The sequence below is a fragment of the Pangasianodon hypophthalmus genome, chromosome 28, assembly GCF_027358585.1.
Source record: "Pangasianodon hypophthalmus isolate fPanHyp1 chromosome 28, fPanHyp1.pri, whole genome shotgun sequence".
NCBI classification, from domain to species: domain Eukaryota; kingdom Metazoa; phylum Chordata; class Actinopteri; order Siluriformes; family Pangasiidae; genus Pangasianodon; species Pangasianodon hypophthalmus.
In genome coordinates, this window is record NC_069737.1 from 9,525,593 (window position 1) to 9,538,352 (window position 12,760).

Here is a 12,760-nt window from a genome sequence, read left to right on the forward strand (position 1 = left end):
GTTCACCTGATTTGGATGTAAATACCCTCAAATTAAAGCTGACAGTCTGCAGTTAAAGCACATCTTGTTCGCCAAAAATGTTAGAATTGTGTCGATGTCCCAATATTTATGGACCTGACTGTACATATATGTATGTATATTATATGGCTGGAAACATGGCAAGCACATCACATGCACGACAGTGTTGCCAAACTTATTAACAAATTCAAAAAGACAGGTGGTGTTGAGGACCAACCAAGAAATGGATGTCCATGAACATCCACTGACAAAGGCACAACCGAAGTGATGCTGGCATACATAGTCCCCCACGTATAGAGACTTTTGGGACAACCTGTATAAATGGATTCACCGAATTAAATCCTTCAGATAATAGGCAAATTATTACTATTTCATATCTTGATGATGATTCTTCAAGTCGTATATCTTTCTGATGTATACCATTGTCATAAAAAATAATGATAATTTCTAATATTTTAATGTATGAGCAGGTTACAGATCGAGCCGCCCTGATGAGCCTCTTATACTCTTTCTACTCCCCTGTGAGCCCACTATTCAGCTCCCTCTCCCTCACCAGGATGATATAAGAGGACACCGACGCACCCCTGGAAATGTTCAAGGGCACCAGTGTAGCAATTTTTATGGCATGCTACTCATGAAACCAGCCGACCCTGGATGAACCTGCTCATGAGCTAATTTATTTTCCTACACTCATGCCACAGCACAGTAATCAAACAGAGGAAAAAAAACACTTGTAAATAACGAAATCTCTGATGCTTGTCAGCTGCCACTGTCCTCTTGGGTTTCTTCGGCTCACGTTCAAAGTTTCAGTTTACTGTTCAGAGACTGAGTGACACAAACAGCTCGTTAATATAACCAGCGCAGATAGTCATCAGGTTTGCCATGTTATCTAATTCCCAAGCAATCCCACCGCAGACTCCCACTAAATCATGCCCCATCTGCTACAGACATGTGCTTTTTAAACAGTTACACTGAATGTTCTGGAGCATCCATGAGACAAGTTAGTTCCTGTTATCACTTACTTTATAGCAGCTATAAAGAGTTGTACCCTACCAGCTTCTCCGTTTTCTCTTTCTTGAAATTTACGAGACAAAAATGCAGCTTGTCACGTTAGTGAGAAATTGGAAATCCTGAAGACTCTCCCATGGCAAAAAAACATACTGAATGTTACAAAGCAACGACACCTGCGATGCATTCCATAAATATTAAACAAACATATCCTAACAGAAAGCTTCACCATATCAACAATTATACATATTTTTCTTTAAAAAATTTTTTCCTCTGCAAATGAGCTGTTACTATAGAAACTATAACATATTAAAACCAGTGCATTAATATAAACCTATGTTTTAAATTACAGCTAATTTTAGAGCTGCTGTTAAAAAATTAACAATTAACACCTTCTAAATAATCAGATTTGAGACTTCAGTGCTATACAATACAAGCAGCATGATGTGACTCATGTTGAAGGTTACTTCTAATCCATTTTTACTGTTAATTTGTGCATAAAATTCTGTGATTTGTCATATGGTGGGAATAACAATCATGCTTATGTCTCCAAACTTCAATTTGGCAACTATTTGGCATTTATCACACTTTCATAACAGCAGCCAAGTTGTTAGAAGCCAGCCACAATGTACAGTGCCAGCTAAGAAGCAAAAGCTTCCCCACCTCAGTTAAGATAACATGGAGTTTTCCTTCACATTTACCCTTTTTTAGCTCTTTGGGGGTATTAGGCAAGGGATAAAATACAGTGTCATATAAATTAATGAACCTTGGGGGGCCTGCTTTATGAATGACTAGTAGGGGGTATCTTGGGAAAAGGGTTTTTAATTGGAAATGTAGATACAGTGAGAGTAAAAAGTATTTGATCCCTTGCTGATTTTGTTGGTTTGCCCACTAATAAAGACATGATCATTCTATACTTTTAATGGTAGATGTATTCTAACATGGAGAGACAGAATATCAAAAAGAAAATCCAGAAAATAACTTTAAAGAATATATATTAATTGATTTGTATTTCATTGAGGGAAATAAGTATTTGATCCCCTAGTATGCATTAGGAGTTCTGGCTTTCACAGACCAGTTAGACACTCCCAATCAACTTGTTACCTGAACTGAAGACACCTGTTCTAACTAATCACCTGTATGAAAGACACCTGTTCACAGAATCAGACAATCAGACAGATTCCAAACTCTCCAACATGGGTAAGACCAAAGAACTCTCTCAGGACCTCAGAGACAGGATTGTTGACCTGCACAAATCTGGAATGGGCTACAAAAACATTAGCAAGATGCTGGGTATTAAAGTAACAACCATTGGTGCAATTGTGAGAAAATTTAAGAAGTATAACGTGACCATCAATAGACCTCGGTCTGGTGCTCCACAGAAGATTTCACCTCATGGGGTGGCAATGATCATGAGAACTGTGAGAAATCGGCCTGCAACCACACAGCGGGAGTTAGTGAATGACCTCAAGGCAGCTGGGACCACAGTCACCAGGAAAACAATTGGCAACACTTTGCGCCGCAATGGATTAAAATCCTGCAGTGCCCGAAAGGTACCCCTGCTTAAGAAGGCACATGTGGAGGCCTGCCTAAAGTATGCCAATGATCACCTCAAAGATGTACAAAGTGATTGGGAGAAGGTTCTGTGGTCAGACGAGACCAAAATTGAACTATTTGGCCTAAACTCTACTCGTCATGTGTGGAGGAAGAAAAATGCTGCCTATGACCCCAGGAACACTGTGCCCACCATCAAGCATGGAGGTGGAAGCATTATGTTTTGGGAGTGTTTCTCTGCCAAGGGCACAGGGCTACTTCACCGCATCAGTGGGAAGATGGATGGAGCCATGTACCGTGCAGTCCTGAGGGACAACCTCCTCCCCACTGCCAGGAAGTTGAAAATGGGCCGTGGTTGGGTCCTCCAACATGACAACGACCCGAAGCATACAGCAAAGGCAACAAAGGAGTGGCTCAAGAAAAACCACATTAAGGTCATGGAGTGGCCCAGCCAGTCTCCGGACCTCAATCCAATCGAAAATCTATGGAGGGAGCTGAAGGTCCGAGTTGCCAAGCGACAGCCCACCAACCTTAATGATTTAGAGAGGATCTGCAAAGAAGAGTGGGCCAAAATTCCCCCTGATATGTGTGCTAACCTTGTGGTTAACTACAACAAACGTCTGTCCGCTGTGCTTGCAAACAAAGGCTGTGCCACCAAGTATTAAGTGCTTTTGGCTAGAGGGATCAAATACTTATTTCCCTCAATGAAATACAAATCAATTAAAATATATTCTTTAAAGTTACTTTCTGGATTTTCGTTTTGATATTCTGTCTCTCCATGTTAGAATACATCTACCATTAAAAGTATAGAATGATCATCTCTTTATTAGTGGGCAAACCAACAAAATCAGCAAGGGATCAAATACTTTTTACTCTCACTGTAAATGCACTCTCCAAATTAAAATCACTACAGAGTAAAATCACTTGAGATGTATAACAGACAGAAATAATGAGATGTTTTGTATATAGAATGATACATTTTGCTTACTTTTAAACTGTCATTTATAAAATGGTGAGCAGACACAAAATGTGGGTCTTTAAGAGTCAGGCTTTAAAAAAGTTTTTTAACAGCTTTGACAATATTATTTTGAATAAGGCTCTGATCTTATTTTGAATTTGCCCTAATATAATTCTATACATATAGATAGGTCTAATTCACCATTTGGTAGAAGAGACACTTCACAGCTGAGATCAAATAACATAGATCATTAAATTGTCATGTCCATGATTTTTCATTTTACTTTCGATTAAATTGTATTTTTTGATTAAAATTGTATAAATACATACATTTCTAATTATTTTCTTTATTTACTTCACAGGATTTTTATTGACATCTATAGCAAGGAACCTTGAACATCCTGTACTTAGAGAATAAAATATTCTGATTTCTATAGGACTGGGGTGACTGGGGAACATGACACTGTGTGTACCATCATAGCAGAAGCCGTGGATGCAGGGGTTAGAGTTGCACTCGTCAATATTGAGCTCGCAGCGGGGGCCGGTGAAGCCTTGGAGGCAGTGGCAGTGGAATCCCAAATGGAAGTGCTCCAAGTCGACTTCTTCCACACACTCAGCCCTGTTCTCACATGGATTATTTGCTTCACATGGCAGGAACTTGCAGTGTACACCTGGGTTTAAGAGCAGTGTGGTGTAAAGCAAATCATGCAAGATATTAAGCAAGCAAATAAGGTTGACATTCAAAGGTTCAGGCAAACACTGGGCTATGTAAAAGCTAGCCAGTTGCTAGAGACATTTGGGGGAAGAAACTTAGTCCAGGTCCTTTGAAATATGTAGTTAAATACAGTTTTATCTGAATGTCATTAACTTTTTCTATTACATCTTTTACACCTTAAGACATTAACTTAAAACATAAGGTCTCCAGAGCAGAAGCACTATATGACAACTATAATCTAAGATCACAAAAATGTAATTTCTTAATTAATGTTACAAATAAGACATTTTCACAAACAAACAAACGCTAGATGCAGCAATGGGGTATGGGAAACCTGACAACCTCTGAGGCAAGGGTTCTCAAATGTTTCCTAGCCAGGGACTGCTTTTAAATCTTAACAATATCCAGAACTCCCTCAGTACAGATTTTATTAACAAACAAGCTAGTAAAATTAGACACATTATTTAATTGTGTATAGTACATTTTTGGCTATGTGTTGGTGCTAGAGAGTTTTTTGCTCTACTTTCAATCTCTGTGGCAGCAGAGATTGAAATTCATCAGACCAGGTAACTTTTTTTTGGTGAGTCTACTGGCTCATTTTCTTGTTATGAGCTAATGAGAGTGAAACCTGATGTGGTCTTTTGTTGTTGTAGCCCATCTACTTCAAGGCTCAACTTACTGTATTTTGTGTTCAAATATGCTTTCCTTCATACCACTGTTGCAACACATGGATATTTGATTTACTGCCATGTTGTCTTCCTGCCATCTTGCAACAGGCTGACTATACTTCTCTGATCTCGTTCTTTAATGAAGTTGTGTGATTTTTGCCCATACAACTGTTTGTGGCACACTTGTAAATTGGATGGCTAGTGTCACTGAGGTTTAAGGGAAGGGGTAAAATTTTAGGCAGTTACTAAACTTAGGATGTGAGAAGAGAAGTGGAGGATCTGTATTAAAAAGACTGAATTTATGAAATTATGAGTTTAAAAAAAAAATGTCCAAATGACACGCAACATGAACATCTGCATTAATCTATGTGGCTAGCTAGCAAATTTAGCTAACAAAGCCTTCGTTTGCTCTTGTTAAAATGTTGAATGTCTAGATCTCTAAAACCCTGATAACTATAAAATGGTGAATGCTAAAAGACTAACCAGTGTTTCTACAGCTGATGAGAAAACCAGTGGGGCATTCACACTGAATTGAGATGGCATCTACTTTCTTAAAACTTGAAAAATCCAAGAATCAACTAAACTGCAATTCTAAATCTTTGAGATTTTCTTTGTCTCATCCTCAGTGTGCCATGGAGCACTATACACACTGCACATTTTCAACTGCTCCAGATTTTTGAAAATTTATAGATCTTATTTTGAACATGATTGTGCTGAATGATATTTTTAACTGCTTATGTATATTTATACACCTGACAGGCAAAAAGATTTTATAGTGTGCAATCTCACATTTATACAAAAAACAGCGACAGTCCTTGGAGACTGAAAGAATGACTGCAACCTAAGAGGCGAGGCTTAATATAGGCACTAACAATTTTTAAATTATGCCATGAAATTATAAAGGAAGCTCTTAGAACAAACTGTAATTTATTATAACATTACTAGTAACAATAACATCAGATAACACAAAGATAAAATACTGAACACAAAAAAAAATTCTTTCTGTTCACTGACAAGTGCCCAAATGACATTTCTAATTACAAAGTCATGACTTTTATTAAGGAGTTTAGAGAAAATGTTCCTCCTCTCCAGTCAAGCAAATTGCCATGCACCTCTGAATTACTTGTAAAGCTGCACAGAAGACAAAGTGGGTGGTATGCAAACTATTCATTTGAAAATTGTAGAAATAGTTATATTACAAGAAAGCGAGCACTGAAAAATTAAAAAAAATGTGCTACATGTTTGCACACTTAAAAATGCACACAAATTACACGTACCTGCATAATTGCCCTGTGGGTGAATGTCTGTCATTAATGTGAGCTGGTTCATGTGGTCAATTAATCAGTGTGTCAGTGTGTCCAGTTAAAATGAGACAGACACACACACACACACACACACACACACACACACACACACACACGCTAGGGTGGAGTATGAAGTTTTCTCATAAAATATCCACAAAGGTTAGACAGAAAAATATGTGCTTAACAGAATTTAGTTAATGGAGCAAAGCAATATTATATTAAGAATTAAGTCTAAAGATACATATATCCATTCCACATAAATGAACACAAGCCAAAAAGAGATTTCCTCTGACCCCTGCAATCAATCTGGCTAACGACACCAATCAGTATGAGTGGGGCTTTATGATGAACCATATTTAAGACCTACCTTTTCCTGAGCAATTATTTTTTAAAGTGCACATCCAGTACATTGCCTCCTCAAACATGTCCTTGAGTTTTGTTTTGTTTTTTTTCTTCCCCAGGTCTCAGCACAACACAGCAGGGCTTGCTGAATTCAGAGAGTATTAGCCTTTATAATTTGATGCACTGTTTCCTGTTTGTTTTTTTCCTGCTTAACCTCAGTGCATTCAGAAAACGAAGATGTACCAGTGTGGTAGCACTATCCAGATGGATTCAGACAGGCAAAGAAAAAAGCTTTCTGAAGTTAATTAACCTTGCTTTTTTGCCTACTGCTTCCCTACCTTCCCTATTCTGTGCTTATTACCTTTAAATAGATCCACACATTGGCACTGGTAATTACCAGGCTGGTCTCGGCAAGTGGCTTCATTCTTGCAAGGAGAAGAGCTGCACCCGTCAATATCCACATCGCATAAAGGCCCTTTGAGAAGGGAAACAGACAGCGGGAACAAATAAACTGGGGCACAAATACACAAATGGGATAATCGTCATTACCATCCTCCTTTTACACAAAATATTAGCTATTCAAATAGACACACAGGAGAAAAATGTTGATTTAATGTTAATTTAATTAACATTTTCTTGAAATTACAGAAAATTTCCTAGAAATAGACTTTTAGCAAATAAAGTTTGTGCTAAAATATTTTTCTAATAACTGGCATTGCCTAAAATATGCTGATGCCTTTTACCACATACTGATAATTAAATGAAAATCCTGTCTTATTGCTAATTACATTTAGCAAATATGTAGTCTGCATAATTTCTTGACACATACCAGTGAAGCCAAGAGGGCAAATGCATGTGAACCCATTGGCAAGATCCAGACACGTGCCTTCATGCAGGCATGGAGATGACAGACATTCGTTGATGTCAATTTCACATAAAGTGCCTGACGAAGACGCAGAGAAGGAGAAATGCAAGAATCTGAGTCTTGAGAAAATAACATGCATACCAATTATATATCAAAAGCTTGTACAGTATGCAGATGGAGATAAAAGGAAAACAATACAAAATCCTTTTAAAAGTTTTTAGTACTGCACCTCCTGCTTGAACAAAATATAAATGAGATGAACATTCTGTTGGGCAGGTGGTTACAAGCCTGTTTCTTTAGAAATTTGAATGAACATAAAATAAATGAGAGAAGAATGACAGAAGAATAATTTGCCTACATGTGAACAGCAACAGAATTTGTGCCTTCAGAAGGTCTAAAGTGAAGTATAAGGTAAAGAAATAAAAACAAGTAATAAATGTATGTGAATTCATACTGTGTAGAAGTACCTGTGGCACCATCTGGACAGATGCAGCTGAAGGAGTCGAGTTTGTCCAAGCAGGATGCCCCATTTTTACAGGGCTGACTTAGACACTCATTTACTTCAATCTCACAGTTATTACCTGGGGGAAAAGGAGGAACAGTTCACTTTATTAAATAAGTGCAGACTGTGGACTAGGTCTACGATAAATTATTATTTTTTATAATTAAAGTAGCTGATAATCAACTAATCTAACCGTTCTCAATGTATCAATGCCAATAACCACTTTAAGTTACAAGTAAAAAAAAATGACACAAGAAGCTTGAAATTCAAATTAATGAGAGAGTGTAATAATATGAATGTGATGCCGAATATAATATGAGGCTAACTTTAACAGGTTGGTCTATTTCAGTTACGAAGCAGGAACAATGGTTTTAAATTTAACAATGGTTTTAAATCTCAATGGAGTTTTATCATCAATGTACAGTTACTCTTTGTCCAATTAATGCAATGGTTGCATTTATGCAGAGATTAGTCTTAGAACAATTTAAAATGCTTGCTTAGTTGCAAGGCAAACAGATCTTTAGATCTAAGTCAAGGAAAGGAAATGGGAGATTTCCTATTACAGATATTTCCCCTATAGATTGGTGAGAATAAAACAACACAGGAAAAAAACAGCTAATCTTTAGCTGTTAAGGTACCAATGAATCCAGATGCGCAGAAACAATGGTAGGCAGCGATACCGTCTTTGCAGATGCTGACTGTTCCACAAGGCTTACTGGCACACTCATCAATGTTGATCTCACAAAATCGTCCAGTTAACCCTGAAAGAAAAGAAAAAATGACTTCTAGATCTTATAGCACACTCTGGATGTGATTACCCGATAATGCACATGAACAACAGGGCAAGAGGTTCACAGCAGTTTAAAAAGGATAGGTCCTAATCAAAGCACATACTCTAGAACACAATGGATTGATGAAAGCCTGGAAAATTAAATTATTCTTGGTCTTTAAAGGAAATTGTCATTTAATTAATACTTGAGGCCAAAAAATCCATGTGATGTCACTACTGATTCTGCTCCTGTTTAGATACCTTTATATGCCGTGTCAATGCAATGATGTACATCATGTTGTTCAAAGCTCTATTAATTTTGCATTAACCTGTCACACAAACAGATTAAGGGCCATTCTGATGGGCATATGGATGGCTGGCAATGTGTCACTACAGACTCTGACAAAAGTGAGAATAAATATTTGTGGCAGATACACTTATCAGGCAAACATTCACATGCAAACCCTCAGAGAAATCCACACATGTTGATCCATAGCAGCACAATCCCTTCACACAGTGTCTCATGGAGTTTCACACAGCTGCCCAATGTAGCCATGAAGGCACAAACACTTGAAATTTCCTCTTGGTTCTTCAAATGTGGAAGCAGCACATGGACAAACATCAGTTTTCTAACCACAGTGGAGAAGTCAATTGCTTTGTATCTTTTGTGAGTCAGGGCCAAAGCACTAGACTTAAAGGAAGACCGCTCTAAAAATGCTAATAAATAACGACTGTTAAGACTGTGGGTAGTATTCATCATTATAAATCTGAATGCTAACCAGACCCTAAAAGCTTTCACCCATCTGAGTTACATTAGCATTTACAGGTGATATTTGCTTTTTAAGCTTGCAATTTCTGTAGTTCTCCCATCACTTTTGTATCCTCAGCTGTTGGACACATTCCATTACTGATACTTTATGCATTTACATACATTGAGCCAAAAGCATAATCAAACTGATGAATGAGGCACAAGACTATTAAATTGCTGTGCAAGGAAAATGTCGAGGGTGCAAGAGTACATTTATTTTTAAGCAAATAATTCTGTTACACTCTGCTGTGTTTCTCAAATGAGGTTTTAACTTCAGCACAAGTCTGGTAGTTCTCTGTGGGATAAACAAATTGGATTAACAGAGAATAAGTGAGAATTGTGAATGGCTATGAAAGCCACAGTGGTCAAAAATTGTGTTTGCAAGGAGAATTGAAGAAGTATTGAATATCAAAGGCAGATAAATCAAATTGTCTAAGTAAACCCAACTAATAAAATTCCATCATTTAAATTATACAGCACTGCTGAGTACTTGATTCTGCTTGCTCAGAAGGTGTTGATTAATTTTCTGTAACAGCACAGCTCTGACACTACTTCTGGGTGTAATTTTATGCTCAAAGGCCCAGCAGTGGAGGCTTGGTGATGTTGGGATTTGAACTCATAACATTCCGCTCATTAGCTCGAAGCCTTAACCACTGTGCCACCACTGCCCACTGACCAGCACACCCATATGTGCTTGTTGAAAATCCCATTCCAGATTTAGTCTACCTTTAGACTATCTCTGGGAAGGCTTTCCATTAGCTTTTAGAGTGTGGCTCTGGGGATTTGCCCATTCATAATAGTATTAGTGGGGTCAGGAACTGATGTTGGGCCAGGAGGCCTGGGATGGAGTCAGCGTTCCAGTTCATCCCAAAAGTGTTCAGTGGGGTTGAGGTCAGGGATCAGTGCAGGCCACTCCAACCTTGGCAAACCATGTCTTCACAGGCCTCACTTTATGCACAGGGGCATTATCATGCTGGAACAGGTTTGGGCCCCTTAGTTCCACTGAAGGGAAATTGTAATGCCATAGCCTACAAAGACATTCTATACAATTGTATGCTTTCGACATTGTGGCAACAGTTAGGGAAGAACCACATATGGGTGTGATAGTCAAGTGATGTTTAAAGTTTAAAGCTAATAACAAATGGATTAAAAAGTGTTGTTCTTTAACAAAGAAAAACATATAATTGTCATTTATTTAACATTTATGGAAGTAGTCTCCAATGTCAGCTCTTTGTAATAGTCAGAAAGTTTTCCACCATGGGAGATTCTTCAGGACTTTTCGCTTTCTAGTTTCTCTGTAATATACAGTCATGTGAAAAAATTAGGACACCCCATTAAATATTCAGTTCTTTATTAAGAAATGTCAACATGTCAATTTCTGATCTTGTTTTACTTTGTATCTGTAGATGAAAGTGAAGTAATTGCATGTAAACAACAAAAAAAATCACTTTTTCACTTATTAAACAAAAGGAATCAACAAAAATGAGTATTTCAACTGAGGAAAAAGTTAGGACACCCTATGCCCTAATAGCTAGTGTTTCCCCCTTTGGCTGAAATAACCTCAATGAGACATTTCTTGTAGCCATCTACCAGTTTCTGACATCGACTGGAAGAAAGTATCCCTCACTCCTCAATGCAGAATTCTTTCAGCTGTGTGATGTTTGAGGGGTTTCTTGCATACACAGTCCATTTCAAATCACCCCACAGGATCGCAATAGGATTTAGATCGGGGTTTTGACTTTTTTTTGATTCTCCATTTTTTACTTTTCAGCCAGTCTTTGGTGGATTTACTGGTATGTTTTGGGTCATTGTCATGTTGCAAGGTCCAGTTCCGCTTCAGCTTAAATTTTTTGACAGATGGTCTCACGTGCTCCTCAAGCACCTTCTGATAAAATGTAGAATTCATAGTGGATTCTATGATGGTGAGCTGGCCAGGTCCTGCTGCAGCAAAGCATCCCCAAACCATAACACTTCCACCTCCATGTTTCACAGTGGATATGAGGTTATTTTGCTGAAATGCTGTATTTGGTTTATGACAAACATGCCCTCTGTTATGGTGTCCAAATAATTCGATTTTAGACTCATCTGTCCAAAGCACATTATTCCAGAAGTCTTGGCCTTTGTCTATGTGTTCTTTGGCAAACTTCAGTCTTGCCCTCATGTTTTTCTTAGACAGCAAAGGTTTCCTCCTTGCACACCTCCCATGATAATTCATGTTGTGCAGTCTCTTTCTGATTGTAGATTCATGCACTTTGACATCAACTGTAGCAAGAGCTTGCTGTAGGTCCCATGATGATAGGAGACTTCTTTAAGCATCTTGCAGTCTGCTCTTGAATTTGCTTGGACAGCCTGACCTGGCCATGTTGGCAGTTGTTTTAAATGTTCTCCACTTTTAAATGATTTTGCGGACAGTGTAATGACTGATTACAAATCCTTTTGAGATCTTTTTATATCCCTTACCAGACTCCTCAGCATCAACAATCTTCTTTCTGAAGGCCTCAGAGAGCTCTTTGGATCTCACTATGGTGATACCTCTCACTTCAACAATTAAGAGCAAACCAAACTAAATGTCTGAGGTTTAAAAAAGGCAAGTCTCCTTCAAAATGCTCTGTAATGATGTTCTAATAATTTGCACCTGATGTGATACACCTGAAGGTAATTTTAGCCATTTTAAGTACAAATAAATGTGGGGGTGTCTTTACTTTTTACTCACAAGAAATTTGGATTTTAGTTATATTACTCCCAATATTGTTAAAATGAAGATCTAATGTCCATATGTTTAACTATGTTTAAAAAACACAGGCTTTCATGGGATGTCCTAATTTTTTCACATGACTATAAGCTGCTTTTTTGTCTTATTAACTACAAGAGTAAGAAAAAAGATACTGGTGAGGGAAAGACTTTTGACAGCTGCTCGTAAAGTTTGTAAAGTTGCTTGTAAAGTTTCGTAAAGCTTTGTCAAGTTTTCTGTCACAGGAAAGTCTTCAGGACAGAGGAGTCTGTGCTTTGCAGTTTCTCAGTAATGTGACAAGCTTGTTTTATTTGTGTCCTATTAACTTCAGAGTAGAGAGAAAAGAAAGAGAGGCTAGTGAGTGAATGAATGTTATGAATGAATGTAGCTGCTATAATTGAGCAATATCACAATCACAATCGTGTGATTATACTGAATATCGGCACGGGTGTGATTCTGCTGTTGGTACGAGCCTGCAAGACGAGTGCCATGGGTAATCACAGCCATGCCGATATTCAG

At 37.9% G+C, this 12,760-nt stretch overlaps 1 protein-coding gene across 1 annotated transcript in view; it reads right to left on the reverse strand.

Annotated features, from left to right (window-relative positions):
- The window catches only part of LOC113544265 (protein eyes shut homolog), a 50,243-nt gene that overhangs the window by 13,911 nt on the left and 23,572 nt on the right, over positions 1-12,760 (reverse strand). The window contains exons 4-7 of the mRNA XM_053230726.1: positions 8,572-8,694; positions 7,899-8,012; positions 7,396-7,509; positions 6,928-7,041 (exon numbers count right to left, since the gene is read on the reverse strand). Coding sequence (XP_053086701.1) covers positions 6,928-7,041; positions 7,396-7,509; positions 7,899-8,012; positions 8,572-8,694 — 465 coding nt within the window. The remainder of the gene's footprint in view (positions 1-6,927; positions 7,042-7,395; positions 7,510-7,898; positions 8,013-8,571; positions 8,695-12,760) is intronic.